The sequence below is a fragment of the Panicum virgatum genome, chromosome 9N (genome assembly GCF_016808335.1).
Source record: "Panicum virgatum strain AP13 chromosome 9N, P.virgatum_v5, whole genome shotgun sequence".
In the NCBI taxonomy this organism is placed as follows: Eukaryota; Viridiplantae; Streptophyta; class Magnoliopsida; order Poales; family Poaceae; genus Panicum; species Panicum virgatum.
Window position 1 is genome coordinate 20,756,798 of NC_053153.1, and position 17,148 is coordinate 20,773,945.

The 17,148-nt window shown below is 43.8% G+C and overlaps 1 protein-coding gene across 2 annotated transcripts; it reads left to right on the top strand.

The window, feature by feature from the left end:
- Positions 1-765: 765 nt before the first annotated feature.
- On the top strand, positions 766-12,929 carry LOC120688468 (chaperone protein dnaJ 13-like). Of its 2 annotated transcripts, none has more exons than XM_039970802.1 (13): positions 766-1,118; positions 2,075-2,361; positions 3,034-3,231; positions 3,317-3,431; positions 9,331-9,417; positions 10,042-10,130; positions 10,239-10,323; positions 10,921-10,974; positions 11,254-11,334; positions 11,471-11,548; positions 11,876-12,115; positions 12,418-12,528; positions 12,692-12,929. In XM_039970802.1, the coding sequence occupies exons 1-13, from the start codon at positions 975-977 to the stop codon at positions 12,746-12,748; spliced, it is 1,626 nt and encodes a 541-aa protein (XP_039826736.1). In that variant the 5' UTR covers positions 766-974; the 3' UTR covers positions 12,749-12,929. The 2 variants fall into 2 exon arrangements, with proteins under 2 accessions (XP_039826736.1, XP_039826737.1); XM_039970803.1 differs by having other exon boundaries at positions 12,421-12,528.
- Positions 12,930-17,148: the final 4,219 nt, after the last annotated feature.

A 17,148-nucleotide genomic window follows, 5' to 3' on the forward strand; every position in this document is an offset into this window, starting at 1 on the left:
TATGAGACTAATATGTCTGTTTGAATTCATTAATATTTTCAATTATATTCGTATGTAAACTACTATTTTCAATTTAATGTACTATGATTTTATATTAAAAACAATTATATGTAAATCACTAATATTTATTAAAATTATTTCTACACCTAAAACTATATCTACATCACTAATATTTCTAATACTAACCTACCAATTATTATTAATAAAACTAAATTTTAAAATATACCTGACACGAGTAGTCGCGCGACGCGAGGTGGCGAGCACGCGGACGGGGCAGCGCCGGCCGGCCAAAGCCCGGCGCGCGGGCGCCGCGCGGCGGGGAGTGCGGGCTGGCGGGCGGCGGCGCGGGGGGAACCCGGGGGCATTTAGGGGGGGGTCTTACCGCCGGACCAAACGGCGGTAGGTAGCCGGCGGTAAGTGCGAGATACCGCCGTTTCATCCGGCGGTAAGCGCCCGGCCCACCAAGGCCCACCTGCCGGCCTCCTACCGCCGGTTGATCCGGCGAGATGCTGTCGGGCGCGACCTACCGCCTGTTCATCCGGCGGTATCTCATTACTGCCAAACGAACCGGCGCAGGGTGACATATTTGCAAAAAAAATATAACAACATTTATTTTTGATAAATCAAAAAAATAATAATATAAAAATAAAAAAAACTCGAGGATCCACGCAAGCACGACCTCAGCATACAGCCCAGGAATGCATTTCTGTGAGCAACGGCCTGGCTGACGTAGGTGAGGAAAACGGAAAGGAGCCAACCCTACAACATGCTTCTTCTTGCTGCAGAAGTAGAAGAGCACCATTTCCTCAAAAAAAAAAAAAAACAGAGATCATTACCGAAGCAAAGCCCAAATCCGTCTGCAAGAGAACGGGCAAAAACAAATTCTGCATAAACCCTCGCGTCGAATAAAAAAAAGTCCCCTCCACGGGCCGCCGCGCCGAGCGAGCAGCGAGCCGCCACCGCCGCACGACGGGATGGCGTCGACGCCGGAGCCGGAGGACGGGAGGGAGCTCTACGCGCTGCTCCACCTCTCGCCGGACGCCTCCGACGAGGAAATCCGCAGGGCGTACCGCCAGTTCGCGCAAATCTACCACCCCGACAAGTACCAGGACCCCCAGGTTGAGCCCCCGCCCTTTTTCCATGCGATTCGATTGGCTTGAACTGCTTAGCTTAGGGTCCCCGCGCCGTGCTCCGTTCGGAGCTGGGTTGTGGTGCGGCAATCGGGTTTAGCTATCCCCAAGTGCTATGTTACTTTTGGGCTGCGGTTTGGTCAGCACACACTGGCATTGCTGTCATGCTATGATGCAATGCTTGTTTTGAACTTTGAAGTTCTACCTGTTAAATGTTTGCGATGATAGTTAGGAACCAAAAAGGATTTTCCTCTCCTCTGGACACGAGATCAAGGGTATGGGTTTGGCAATATGTGTGAGAATGCAATGTGGTTTTATTCGTTCATGTATCTATTTGATTGTGTCTGAAGATATGCCTAGTAGCATCAGAGTAGTGGTAGAAATAGACAGAGCAGTCTGGATAAGCGTGCACTTTGGCACTGGTTCTATGTCAGTTTTGTTCCCAAAATGTTGCAGGGCACATGAAAATCTGTATTTTGTGCCTACGTTAAGATTGGTGACCAGTTGATGGTGCACTGGGGAATTGTAATATATTGCAAGTTGTGGGCCATTTATGTTTCTATTCCCTGAGGAGCCCATGGATTTAATGGCTAGCACCTATTCTTATTTAGGAATCAGGAATTTCTTATTTAGTTAGAGAAGGAATTTCTTATTATGTGATCAAAAGAAAACTTTATCTTTTCTCGGATACGATTCTATGAATATTACTAAGACGAATCCTGCATTCCTGATTGACGTACTGTTTAGGTAACTTGGCAGATGCCATCAAGTGTTTCTAGTGCACTCCTCACCTATATTTCAAGTAATAAAAAAACATAGTGCGGTTAGTTAGATTCTTACACGCATGAATCTGTATTTTATTGAACAAGTCATCTGCTGTTTGCATTAGTGCATACTGCTGAACTGACTAGTATCCTTCTTCATTTTCATCTGTGATTGTCCAGATGAAGGAAGTAGCAACTGAAAATTTCCAACGAATACGCGATGCATATGAGATACTATCCGATGAGAACAAAAGACAGATTTATGACATCTATGGTATGGAAGGTTTAAATTCTGGCCTGGAACTTGGTCCCAAACTAACTAAACCAGAGGAAATTAGAGAACAGTTGGAACGACTGCGGCGGCGCAAGGAGGAAGAAAAATTTCTCGTTCATGCTCGACCCAATGGCTCAATCATTGCTAATTTCTCGGTGCCACAATATTTAGACGGTGATGGCATCATGAAAGGGTACATATTTATTCTATTTTAGTATATATGCCTGTAATCTTTTGTCCAGTCACATTGTTCGGAAGCTGCTAAGAATTATGATAATAATGTGCAACTGTTCTCTTGTTTAATTCATAGTTGCATTATGGTAAAATTGCTTAGTAATTTATTACTTGTAAACCTCAAATGTTAATGTAATTTTGATGATGTAATCAATACGTGCTATTTTGCATCCTTCAGCATTTGTATTTGTGGACTATGTTTAGTCCGTATACATTTTTCATACTGGCACATAAAGTTCTTTTCTTAACTGATTAGTAGTGTTAACTAACTTATGTGCATAACTACCACTTGGACCCCTTTTGATAGCATTCCAGCATGAATGCTTAACTGCTTATATCTAAGTTAGAGATATAGAAAACAGGGAAGCAAACCATTTATTAGGAGGTTGACCACTGGGTGCTGGGAGCCAGCTATGGCTGACTGCCGCCTACCTTTCATGTTTTATGTTTCTCATTTTCTTTCGGTGCTCAACATTTTTCTTGAACTTTCAACAACATATGATGTCACTTTAGCAATTTGTTTGTACTTTAAAACCTCTTGGCATATACGTCCTTCAATTACTTCTTTAGATATCATATGAATAATTGTAGACAGTACAGTTATTTAGTCATTTGTTTTGGACATGGATAGAATGGGAATGTCTAGTGAAGTTGAGTTGCCAGTGTCCAAGCAAAATACTGTCATTGTTGGCGGGAATTTGGTTGTCAATGGCTCAGCTGGAACTGGAGCAGCAAGCACTGTGCTGCGGCACCAGTTATCTTCTGTTTCCCATATTGATTTTATGGCAACAGCTGGACTACGCTCTGTTATTGGCATGCAGACATTTCGGTGAGAATGTCATCCCATATCTTTTCATCCATTACTACTTTCTTGCATGCTGCAAATTGTAATTCATTAACATTGTGTACTTCAGTCAAATTTCACCACATTCTACAGCAACTTCTGGACTTGCTGTTTCTTTAAGAGATGGATCTATCAACCTGTCAAATGCTTGGACTCGCCAACTATCTGAAAATGCTGTTGGGAATGTATGACACTTGACACCTTACACTCAAATGCTTTTCTCATGTGGACGATACTTATCTGTGTAAAAGTTACTTGCCACTCTTTAATATAATGATGGTCATATGTACATGGTAGTGATCCATGATTTCAATAATAGATGCTGAAACAATGACTTCAGTTCTGTTACTTATATACATTACTATGTGAAGAATCATGTTCAGTCTAAAAGTAATTTTTTTAGTTGAGATATAAAGCTTCCAGCTAAAAAGGATTGCTGAAGCTAGGCAAGCTTTTAGTATGAATTCAGGCCTTTTCATGTCTAGAACAGGCATCAACTGTTAACTTTACAGTTACATAGTTAATGTATAAGTTTAGGCCTCATAGGTATGTCCAGAATAAGGTGTTAATGCTGGACAAGTTACAGTATGACCTGCACATATTGCACATTAGAATTTTTCAAGTGCTACAGATGTCCAAGATGTATCTTCCTTTAGATCTTTCTTGTTCTCTTGTAAGGGATTTCAGCAAGATGTTTGTTGCCTGCTATCTTTTTTTGTTACAGCTGTGATATTAGGAGTAGGGTGATAGTTTATCTACTGCACATATTATTAGAGTATATTTGGTAGTTGTAGATATACGTATCGTAAACTGCCATATGTATCCCGGGGAGCCTTGTCCTCCAAGTCTTGTACTCTAATATATACCGGCCGAGGCCTCAATGCAATCCATCCATCAATTACACCAATTCTATTATTCTACATGGTATCACGAGTTTATGGTTTCAGATTCTAGGCAACCTTCCGCTGCCCTAACCCTAGCGCCGCCGGCGCCCCTCCTCTCGCACCGCCGCCTTCCCCATGTTTCCCACGGCGCCCCTCCAGGGCGCCCCCTCGCCGGCCTTCTAGCGCGCCCCCGGGGAGGTCGCCCATGACCTCCACCGGGGGCAGCGCCCTCCATCGCGGCGGATCGAGTTAATCCGCTGCCTTTAGAGGCTCCGGTAGCAGCACATCGTCACGTACCTCGCCATCCGCCGTGGAAACCGTCGACGGCGACCTCGACCAGCGCTGTCGTGGTGGTAGCTGCGGTCAACCGCGGCGCACGCGTCCTTCCCTGCACTGCCGTGGTGGCAGATCGGGCTTCCGCGCGCGCCCTCCACCAGTCGTCGACAGGTCCCATGGCAGCGCCAACCCTCCATCCCGTCGATCCTGGCGGGGATCCGCCGGCCTCGGCATCCGCAGCCGTGGAGCCACCCGGCACCAACCTGGCGGACTCCGCTTGCGCCCGTCGGGCACCGCGCCGCCCGCCACCGTCGCCGGCCGGGACCCGCGACCCCGACCACTAGACGCCTCCGCCGCCTCGGTGCAGATCCCCGCCGCCCAATCCATCGCCGTCGCTGGGCGCCTACCCATCGAGCCTCTGCCTTCTCTCCTCTGTTTCGGTCCCTCTGACCGACGGGTGAGAGAAGGACAGAGATAGGAGGGGTGAGGTGCCTGTGCTACGCGCACCCAGAGGTCCTACACGAGATGATGCTGCTGATTTCTTTTTGGTAATTTCTCTGAATTTTTACTCGATCACTGATCGAGATTGCGTCGCCCACCGCCCGTCGACCGCATGCCTCTTCTTCGACATCGTCACCGGCCGTTCTTCTTCAACACCTGTGTCGCCTGGGCTGGCGTGCGGTGCGCGTCGGTGCACCACCCGCAGCGCCGCCAGGCCCCTCCGCGACACTGTCTCCAAGCCGATCGTCCCCGACTTCTCCGCCATGTTTCTGATCTGCGTGGCATCGTCTTCCGTCGTCTCGTGTGTGCACCCTCGGTCTGATCAGCCGATCAGCATACACGCACGGATCTGGGACGGGTGTTCTCAGCACGCGTGCATCTTCCCCGAGCATGGAGGGCTGCCGCTGTGTCGTCTCTTCTAGCAGCAGCGGTTCCACACATGGTCTCCTCCGCCGTTGCATCTACACCGCCGCCGACCACGTCCACGACCTCATCGTCGACTCGTCGCTGCGCGCTTCGCGCATGGTCTTCGTCAAGCTGTACGAGTTCTTCGCCGTCTCCTTCGAGCACCGCCGCCACGTCATCCGGATCACTCGGCCTTGTGCTAGAAAGTCTGGATTCCCCTCATCGCTTCGTCTAGCACAACCACGTCGCCAGCGTCGCCATCTCGTCCCCGACTACTTCGTCTACTCCAGCAACAGCAGGCGTTGGCACCTTCTACCTCGCCTTCTTCTGCGCCTGCGACCGCCATGGAGGCCTTCTCTGCTGGTCCCCCCGGCGACGACGTCTGGTTGTGCATCCTCCCTTGCACGTCCGGTATTGGCAACACCGGTGCGTGCCCATCGTCCCCGATGCGTTCTCGAGCCTGGCAAACTCGGGTATGTGTCGCCCGATGGCCTGACTGCATCGACTTCGGCAGCGCTCCCTCTACGACTGCTTCGACGCGTCGCCATCTTCGTCTCCGGCGTTTTCTCCGTTACGCCACCACCATGGCGCCTCCTCGTGCGCCCGCGGCTTCATGTGTGGCTACCTCGTCTTCGGCAACCTCGACAGCTCTACGTCGACCATGGCTATCCTATGCACGGCATCTTCAACCATGGCTCCTCGCCCTCCAAGTCGGCTACCTCGACATCGGCACAAAGGGCTACCATCCGCATGAGTTACTCGCCGATTTTCTCTCCAGTCGCAGCATCCGCACCACACCGACGTTATGACTGCAGGGGGATGTTAGTCCGTTGGCTACTGCTTTCGACTTCTTCTCCAGTCTCACCATTTGCGGTGCTCCCGCTGTGACTGCAGGGGAGTATTAGAGTATATTTGGTAGTTGTAGATATATGTATCGTAAACTGCCATATGTATCCCGGGGAGCCTTGCCCCCCAAGTCTTGTACTCTAATATATACCGGCCGAGACCTCAATGCAATCCATCCATCAATTACACCAATCCTATTATTCTACAACACACGCACACACACACACACACATATATATATATAGATAGGGAAAGTATATTCTGTGGCCGGCTATAAAATAGACTATTCTGTAGCCAGTCCATCCAACGCGCCATATGCACCAGCGCTAGATTCCCCCCGCACGATCGCTCCCCCCTTGCGTCCATCTAGCTAGCCAGACTAGGGTGAGCGAGCCACCGTGCTACCGGTTGGGTGAGCCGCCAGCTTCTTTTAGTAATAAATGATCGTGATTACCCATGCATTTACAGGCCTGCCTCTCCTATTATTTTGTCTATACGGTGCATGTGAGTGAGCTACAATGTTTTTGCCCACGCATCCATGCGAGTGCCCAATAGTTACGAGAATGGATCAAGTAACATATTAGAAATTGGTATTCGTAGCACATATGAGTTACGACAATAGCTCAAGTGATACATCAGATTGATTTTATATGATGAGTTACGATAGTACACACTTTACTACTTACTATTTAGTAATTTTGGACAGTTTTACTATGTGTTTGTATTGACAATCAATATTATTATCAATTTACTATAAAATGACTACGTGTTATAGTTCAATATACTGTAACTAGAAAGGAGGGACAGTGGCAACAATCGGGCGTCAAGCAGTTCCCAGGACAATTTGGCAGTAAACAAAGAGATCATTTTACCATGACATAGTTACTAGAATCGATATGTGCCATTACAAGGGGATATGTTCCCAATTATCCTATTATCTAGGCAGGACCGCCGGATCACAAACCAAGGATTTTGGTCTCATTAGGGAAAATAGAAAGGCAACTAGCATATATATATGTTTGCTCATATTTTGAGAATGCAGGCTTCCTTTGGGCACAACATAACAACAAGGGCAAATCAATTTGAATCTGCAAGGAGTGCGCAGTGCCCTCCACAACGTTTGGCCTCAGAATATTTGAAGTGGTGAGCCCATATGGAGGTAGGCACCTAGAAGGTGGTGAGAAGGAACAAGTGAGCTGGAGCACTATCAAACAATGTTGAATATGCTTCTCTCTAAAGTAACTGAATAGATGCTGCTGCCCAGAATTTCCCACGAAGCATCATCACCTGCAAATCTGGAATCATTTAAAACAAGAACATAAGACCAATATGATAATTTAACAAGCATGAAAAGCTGAACTTCAAGCTTCTTCCATTAAAACAGGCATACCGGTAAGAGCCACAGTGACATGTCCAAATTTATTCTATGGCAGCTGAAAATTGAAGATGCGATGGAAGCAAATTTATGATAATCACATGACCGTGGTAACAAAAATTATCAAATTTTGAGCTCTAGCTTGGCAATGACATAATGATATGAGACAAACATCATTTTTGTGTAATCTTAATGCACTAATCCACTGATAAGAGGCCTAGTACTAGAAAGAAATCTGCTAGCAGGAAAATATTAGCCAGGAACAAGTTAATTGAGTGACAGTATAGATAAATAGACAATAGGTTATATGTTTATTTTTTGCAAAAATAATCAGCCATGTAGATAAAGATCGTGGCCTGTGTGCCCCAAGTCTGGCAAGAACCTTCTTATTGATCATACATGTTAACTAATGCATGCAAACTATGGTAAATGTTCAGGCAGTTACAAGGATCCATTAGGGAGGATGAGTTACCAAATTAGTGTTAAGGATTTTGTAAATAGTTTACTAGTATCGATGCCCTGCTACCATGGTAAATTGTTGCAACACAATGATGCCCTTATATGTGGTTAATCTTTTACAAGACTTTGATAAACAATTTACTTGTATGTGATCTACTAGAATCCATGACTGGCTACCACTTGTAAATCCAAAAACCATGACTTACCAGAATCTGTATATGATTTACCAGCATCATGATTTACAGGAATTGAATATCAAGAATACACAAAGTGACTTTTTTGTCATTCGCTAATAAGATTTACTATAAGCAAAAGTTACTAGGCTAATGTGTAAAGAACACAACGATTTACTAGAAGAGTGATAGCATGATGAAAGTGAAACCATGAATTTGTCACCTTGTAAAATCTGATAGAATCGAACAAAGCCGTGCACACCCTGGTGTCAAATTGAAATTCAGATGATTTTCCAGTAATGAGTGTCTAGTAATGCAGTAAAAATGAAAAAAAAACAATGAATGTCCAGTACTGCAGTAAAAATACTCCAAAGGGGAACCAGCTCATAAATCGAAGGGGAATATGCTCGAGATTGAATGGGTAAGGTGGATTTCAGCGTCTGCTCACCTCAGGATCGAGTCTCCGTTGGCCTAGATGGCTATGGCCGAGAACTGCGGGAGGGACAGGGACTTCTGCGACAGCTCACCTCATAATCCTATCTGCATCGGCATAGATGCTGATTAACACAAGCTACTCAACCACCACCGCCGGCAGGCCACTGCAGATGAGGTCGCTGCCTCGTCAGATCGAAAGGGTGCTACTGTCGCGAGAGGGAACGGCCGTCGCCAGGGTTGTTGTTGCTATACCAAGACTCACCTGGAAGGTAGGTAGGAAACAGCACCGATGGGAAACGGCCGCCGCTAGATCGATGATGCTTCCAGCAGGGGCGGCGGCGACGGAGAGAGAAATAAATCTGGATGGGATTTCCGTGATTTGTGCGGGGAAAGAATGAACGCAATTTAGGGACTATGATGGCTCGTCGCGTGCTCTGTGGGCGGCGGTGGACATGCGCCGGCGATGGTGGAGCCGAGTCTGAAGTCTGTATGAGCCGGGTGTCAAGGGCACGGAGCCAAACGGAGATTGGGTCCGGCCATAGAATTAGCTATTTTGTGGCCGGCTACAGAGAATAGATTCTCTCTCTCTCTCTCTATATATATATATAATATATTATATATATATAATATTATATATATATAATATAATATATATTATATATATTTGTTCAGGTAAGCTGATGTCATTTCCCCCTTGTGTCTGTTGCTTTCTCTTTTCATCAAACTCCAGATACAGCTAGTCCTTGGTGATGATTCAAGTATTTCTGTTGGATGGCAAAAGAAGGATGAAAAAAGTACTGCAACAGGAGAAATAAAGGTAAATTTAAAGACAATTCAAACAATTTTGTATTTGTTGATAATTTTTTAGAAATGCTTGGTTAACGCCATATACATTTAGTTTAGTTGTGATCTTAGTGTTCTGTACATAAGAATATATGATCTTACTTTCTTTTGAATAGCCGCGTCGATCTCTTTGGAACGTTTGAAGAAGTTTACTTACTGTAGTTATTTCAAAAGCTTCCCATTCTGTTCTGAAGCTTGCTGGTTGGTGAAAGTATCTACTGAAATGGTCATATCATTGGTATAGGGTAATGCATACAAAGTACTTACAAAACAAATGGTGCAAAGATCTTCAAGACCAGGAACAAATAGTACTTACAGAAAGAAGCATATGCATTTTTCTGTTTAACTTCAGCACTGCCTTGCATTTTATTTAGTTTGGAGCCTTGTTTGAAAACCAGAAACACATATTGTCTCGCTTGTATTCAGTGTGTGGCGTTCAGAACAAAAAACACATTTATTTTGTGGTTGTAAATTCGTAATGCCTTCTGCCTTCACGAGCTACCTGTTTTATTTTTTTTTACCTCTAATGCCAGGCCAACATCATGCCTTCCTTTTGAGGTTGTCTCAATTTTTAATTACCTTTTCTTTTCTTCCTCAGTTTGGAACTAATTTCTTTGGTGCATCTGCTCATTACATCCATCGCTTCTCCTCCAAGTCTCATGCTCGCATTGCTGGTAGAGTTGGAAGGTACCTAAGATTTTGATATCTCTTCTTTCGGGCTACAGAACATGCAATTTTTGCAATTTTATATGAGTTTGTCATCTACTGTTATTTTTTTGAACTGTTCCCTTGCAGCACGGCCCTTGATTTTGAAATTGGAGGAGGGAGGCAGGTATCAGAATTTAGTACTGTAAGGATGATGTATAACATAGGAATTCAGGTGATTGCTTTTTTCTAAGATCCTTTGTCCTATTTGTTGTCAGTTTGTCACTTTGCTTCTTGAACTTGTGCTATACTTGTTGGTGCAGACTGCATTAATGATATTTTCTAAGAGATGTTACCATATCTATCCAGTTTATAGATAGACAGTGTTCCATAAGAGATCTTACCATGCTGTTTTAGGAGCAATCATGTAGGTTTTTCTTTGATGGCCTCTGTTGTCTCTAAATTTATAATCTTAACTAGTTTTCTTCTCATTTGATATACTCCCTCCGTATCAAAATAGATGACACTGTTGACTTTTGATTACAAGTTTGACCACTCATTTTATTTAAAAAATTTATGCAAAAACAAAAAAATATGACTCATGCTTAAAATACTTTAGATGATGAAGTGAGTCATAAATAAGATTTTTGAAAATTATTAAGTTTTTTGAATAAGACGAACGGTCAAACTCAGGATCAAAAGTCAACGGTGTCATCTATTTTGATATGGAGGGAGTATGTAGAAAACTTTTATTGCTTAACATGTTTCACCAGGACTGACCTTCATATCTATTTTGTTCTCTGAATTCCTTTATATCTGATGACTGATGTAGGGTGTCTCTTGGAGATTTGAGTTACATCGTGCTGGTCAAAAGTTAATTATCCCAGTAAGTGGAGCTGTTCCAACCTGGAGTCTCTCCTGGCTTTCATGTGTTTTGTTTATCTGATAGTATATAACTATGGCAGAAAGATTGAAGCATCGCAACACAATTTTATTTGCTTTTAGTATCGAACTATTGATGCCTATGACACATCTCGAGGTTTTGTTACCATGTTTTCCTAGTATCGAACTATTGATGCCTATGACACATCTCGAGGTTTTGTTACCATGTTTTCCTAATCTCATTCTCTGTTCAATTCTCACTGACTTCTGCTTGATTCTGCAGGTCTTGCTTTCGACTGATTTAAACGCATTATTTGTTACCAGTGCATTTGCTATTCCTTCAACACTATATTTTCTGCTTCAGGTTCTGTTCCTGACTTGGTTCTATTCTTGATGTCTTGCAGTTCTATATATAGAGTAGTCCTGCTATCTTACCTTTTCCACCTTAATCGCATATGTTAACTAAAACCTACTTGGGGCTTCTTATTTTTTTTTAACAGACATATGTTGTAAAGCCTTACTACCTTAAGCGAGAAAAGCAGAAGACGCTTGAAAAGATGGAAGGCTTATCTACACAGGTAACCTGAGGTTATTGTGTGTGTTCACATTCTTGCGTATCTTAAAGGATGCACATAAAGGGATGAGGGACTCATTGTACTTTCCTATTTGCACTTTAATGTATATTTTTGTTTCGGAACAATCACCAAAGTTTGGTTGCCACATGCTAGTTTAATTGGTATGCATATTTTACACATACAGGTATTGTGCCTTTCACCTTTCTAACCAAATCATGGTTTCTCACCTTGCAGTATATATGTTTGCAATAATTCACTAACTGCAACGCTTTTCCATCCTTAAATGTTAAAGAATGGACAAGTAACTGAAGATGCCTATTTCCTGTGTAGCTAACTGAAGCCAGAAAGGCAGCTAAAAAAGCTCAAAAATTGCTGGAACCTGTCTCCAACCGTAAGAAGAATAGACAGCTAGAGAACAATGGGTTGGTGATTACTAAGGCTCTGTATGGTAATCACAAAAAAATCAAAGAGAGCAGTGAATTGAATGAAATAAATGATGACGTCGCTTCACAAGTATTTGATGTGACCATCCCACTGAACTTCCTCGTTACCGAGGCTGACCAGCTCAAGGTACATTTGAGTTCCATTGCTGACAAGTGTTTTTATCTGAGATATGAACCTTTAACCTAGCAAGTTCGGCAATATATCATAGTTGTTTTTATTTGCATGGTATCTGTGCTATTGTTTTACTGGTTACTGGTTCCATTGGATGATCAATATATTAGGGGCATTTGCAAATTTGCCATTGGTTTTGCGTCTTGCAAGTAGGTTAAAACATAATCCCTTTTACTAGCTTCTTTTCACGCTTCTTCAAGGAATGCTACCAAATATGTCTCGTTATGTGGCACTAAATTTTCTCTGTCTGCCACATGCAGCTTCACGAGGGGATAAAGAAGTCTGGAATAATGGGCTTCTACGATCCTTGTCCTGGAGATCCGAAGCTGTTACTTGTTGAGTACACATTTCATGGTCGGAAATACAAGGTAGATACTGCCATTACATACCATCTTGTCTTAACTTTTTCAGATTAAGGAAAAAAATCCGGCCTCGATCATTCACAAGTGAATGCCTATCGCCGAAATTCACGATCTTGTCTTAACTATTTTGTTGTGCATAGATTTTCTTGACTGTTTGGTCTGTTGACAGGTCATGGTGGATGACTATGAGGCGCTGTTGATACCACAAGATATCCATCAATTTTGAAACTGTTATACTGATGTAAAGACACACTGAAACGAGAAGGCTCTTACTTTCCTCTTTCTTTTCTTTTTTTTCCCTTGAGCGATGATGTGTTGCTCGCAGTGTCACTTCATAGGGATTGTAATCTGTACATGGCAAACGAAAATGTGAAGATTTTGATGCCTGTCGCTTTGGATGGCCTGTACGCCTGGTGCCGCCTCTGTCAACCGACTTCCCCTGCGCAACACAGCTGGGTCACTGTTTGACTCTCCGACTGGTGTGTGGTGTCTGCATCTCCCTTTCTGGCGCCTTCATCATTTTTCTTGACACGACCACCAACCACATGACCGCCCTCGATCGAATCAGTGCCCTGACGATGCGGATCGCCAGCCGCCCGCGCCGAACATGCAAGCTGCCGGCTCAGGCGAGGCTCCACGCACCTGTGCTGCCGGAGCCGTGCCCCTGCTTGGCTTCTGCCTCGCGCGCGAAGAGGCTAACCCAGTGACGCCCTTGCTCCCCTCCTGTCCCGAGGCCGGTGGAGCAGCCCTGCCCGGGTGCCGGCGGGTGCTCGTGTAACGGACAAGATGCTGCCGCACAAACTGCTGAGGCCGCGATACAGCCAGCATGTGCTCGCAGCGCCGTTTGTTCAACGGCAGGTGCGGCGAACACATTCTTTTAGTGAAGATGCCTTAATGGACCCTGTGACTACACATTCTTTTAGTGAAGATGCCTTAATGGACCCTGTGACTGATGACTTGGGGTTGAAGTAATAGTGCCAGTAGAAGCTCAATGATGCAGACAACAAAAGCTTAGTTTTATGCTACATAGAGTATTTAGTGGTAAAGTGGCATGGAAAGGTTTCCTTTTGCCATCACCCTTTTTTTGTTTGCTCAATTTCACATCACATTGGATCCGATCCCTGGAGATCCTAGGCAATGCACACTCGGGAGGCTCACATTCGTATTGGTTACTCATAAGCTAGCACCACTTTGTAGCCACAAGGTCAAGCACAAGCCGTGAAAAGTTGCAGCTGGACTAGCAGAGAAGTTTTTAAAATCAGATGATCCATACGGAGCATTGTAGGTGCCGGACGCCTGGACCAAAAGCGTGTTCCATCCATCGAAGAACCAAACATGCAGCCGCTTCGACGTTTACAGCAGTGAGCAGTCAAAAGGATGCACAACCCCCAGCAGTCAAAAGGGTCACCAGAGAGTTGGCCGTGTATAACTATGGTGAGTTCTATTTGGTCATGGGCTGGGCACAACAGTCAAAAGGATGCACAACCCCCATCGCAATACCAGCATCATCTTCAATCTTCAATCGAAACCGATGGACTGGGCACAACAGCGGTGGCGGTCCTCTTGGGGTCAGTCTTGCTCCGCGTAGCCGTCCAGTGTTCCACAAGTATCGGCATTATGGGAACCAGGGCCAGGCCTGTCGATGAGGGTGTGCGAGGTGGGCACTCGCACAGGGCCCCAAATAGGTGGGGGCCCAAGCCGGTACAAGCATAGGTCTGTCCATTTGGTACTTAGGTATTTTAAAGATCAGATGTTCAACTGATTGGTGCTTTAGTTAAAATTGATTAGTAATATGTCGATAATAAAATACTCGAGCCAAGGTGTAAGTAGTCACTTGTCATTGCTCCTTTTCAAAGATTAAAAATGAAAACATCTCATATGTTGATTTAATTAGTGGTTGGATTAATCAATAATGGCTTAAATATTTTATTTGTTTATAATCTGATAATTATACCCGCCCCTAGTGGTTTAACTAGGGGTTAGATTAATCTGAAAGCTTTTAGGGGTGGGTGGAGGGGTTACCCGGGCGGGTAACACCATCACTCGCCCCTAAAAATGAGCCCTATTTTTAGAAGCAGGTGATGGCGTCACCTATCCTAAAAATACTTTTCTAAGTGTGGGTCAAGTGCTACAGTAGCTCCGCTCCCTTTGTAGGAGCGGGTTACATTTTGACCGCCCCTAGAAAAAAATAGGACGTTCCTACAAATCATTTTTGCAGTAGTGAAAGTTATTATAAAATATGTAAGAAAAGATAAAATACAAGCACCTGCTCAATCTTAATTAGTAATATTAGACCAAAATATCTTTTTTAAAATTTTAGGGCTCCAATTTGCATTTCGCACTGGGGCCCAAAATTTCTGGAGACGACCCTGACCAGGGCTTTGAAGAGTGACTTGGCCCTATCGACACGGTGTCCCGGTCCTATGCACAGAAAATTGGAATCATAATCCTAGAAATCTAAGAGTGCTATGAACTAAAAACACAATAAATAGAAGTTATTTGCATAACACATACCAGCACAAATGATGTATATTACCAAACCCAGTACTGTGACAGGAGGTAATATGGCACCAACAACCCGTTCAGCTCTCTCCAGTTTGTCTATCCACGACTCCTTGGGTGAAGCATGATCTTCAGGCATTATAGTATCTGCATCTTCCATGACATCAACCTCATGGGTCTGATGCTCATGCCTGCGGTGGTATGACCTCTTTGGTGGGGGAGAGGAGATCAGGTTATCTTCATCACTGTCTGCTACAGAAAATGCCAAGAATGAGTCATCCCCATACACATTAATATGTTATATTAATTTGCTCTGTCAAATTAATATAGCATATTAATAATGTTTCACATTAGGAATCTACTAACATCTCTCCATAACCAATACTGAAACTAGCAACCTGTAGTTCCGCCTACTCAAATCCAAACTAAAATATTCAGCAGAAATATGTTCTGTAAATGAATGACTAAAATATCAACTTGCAGTGTGTACAAATCCAAACTAGAACAATCATCAAGTGAGGAGGATGAGGCTGCAGTTCAAGAAGATGGTATTAATTTACAACAACCCTCATTCTAGCTAAAACCAAACTATATATTAATTTACTGCAAATCTAAACCATGTATTGGTGCATACTCCGAAAATATTAATTTGCTGCAGTTCAAAAAGATGGTATTAATTTCCTGTAGATCCAAACTATATATTACTATGTATTCCAAAAATAGAAAAAACTGGGTTAAAAATGACATAATGGTAACATCTTCACATTTCATCTAAATGTACCACAATATATGCAAAAAAACGGAAAAGACATAAAGCGTATACTACTTGTACACATGTTTTCTTCCGTAAATCCAAACTATATAGTACTGTGTATTCCAAAAATAGAAAAAGGGTAAAAAAAATGACATAAGGGTCACATTTCAGCTCAATGTACCATAATGTATTGAAAAAAAGGGAAATAGACATAAAACGTATACTACTTTACACATGTTTTCTTCATCAATAATAGTTATAATACTCAACACAAAGTCTATGTGCTGCAGTGAGTGCACCAAGTAGATGCTTCAATTACTTGTAGATACTACAAATTGATATTTTAGTCGTTCATTTGCTAGAATTCTGTTGAAAATTTTATTTCCACTTACTCAAATCCAGTCTAAAATGTTCAATCTACTCAAATCCAAACAAAAATGTTCAACCCATGGTTCAACAGAAAGAAAGAAGTCTAGAATGAGGGGTGTTGTAAACTAATACCATCCGGTCGATCTTCAGAATCATCATCATCAGTCCACTGGTGCTTCAGAACACTGTCCGGTAGAGGAAGGGGCCCAGAATCACGAAGCAGAAATGACTTACTTATTGTCATGGGTGCTGGGCCCAGGATGACCCAGCCTGGGCTGGCGTGAACAGTACCCGCGGTACTGTAGTGCTCATCTAGTTTAGGAAAGATTATATTAGATTAGATTGGTTATTTCCTTCAATTTAGGTATTGGTTTCTTAAGAGTCAAGTCAGCCCATCTATATAAGAATGGGATTGTATCTCTTTTAATCAAGCAATGAAGAAAGAACAAACAGTCCAAATCTCCCAAGTACTCTAGTTTCTCTCCACGCCGACTTTGCTCGGCCATCTTCCTGACAATGGTTATCCTCCCTTTCCCCAAATGAACTAAGGTTCATAACATCTGGTATCAGATAACTTTAGTTTCGATCTGATTCCATGGCTTCTACTGCCAGTGATCCATTAGCATCGATGAAGGATTTGTGTGTCGACATACTAGATTGTTGTGTACAGATCCAAACCTTTACTCTTGAAGTTGAAGGAGAGCTGCGGCGTAAAAATGTGGCGGTGCGGTTACAAGCAGTGGCGCGTGGACTCATGGCACGCCGGAAGGTGCAGTCTCTCCGTAGGGAGAAACGCCTAGTTGTTGTCTCCAGGTCCATCTCGTGGCCATCATCGGAGGAGCAGGCAACGGTGCGCCTACAGGCAGTAGGGCGAGGGTTCCTTGTCCGGTGGGGGGTGTGAAACATGTGCATGCTACTCAGCTCATCGCTGCAGTGCGCGTTCAATCACTCGGGCTCGCCTCCACGCGCCCTACGGCTCCAATTGAAGTAGAGGTTTAGGT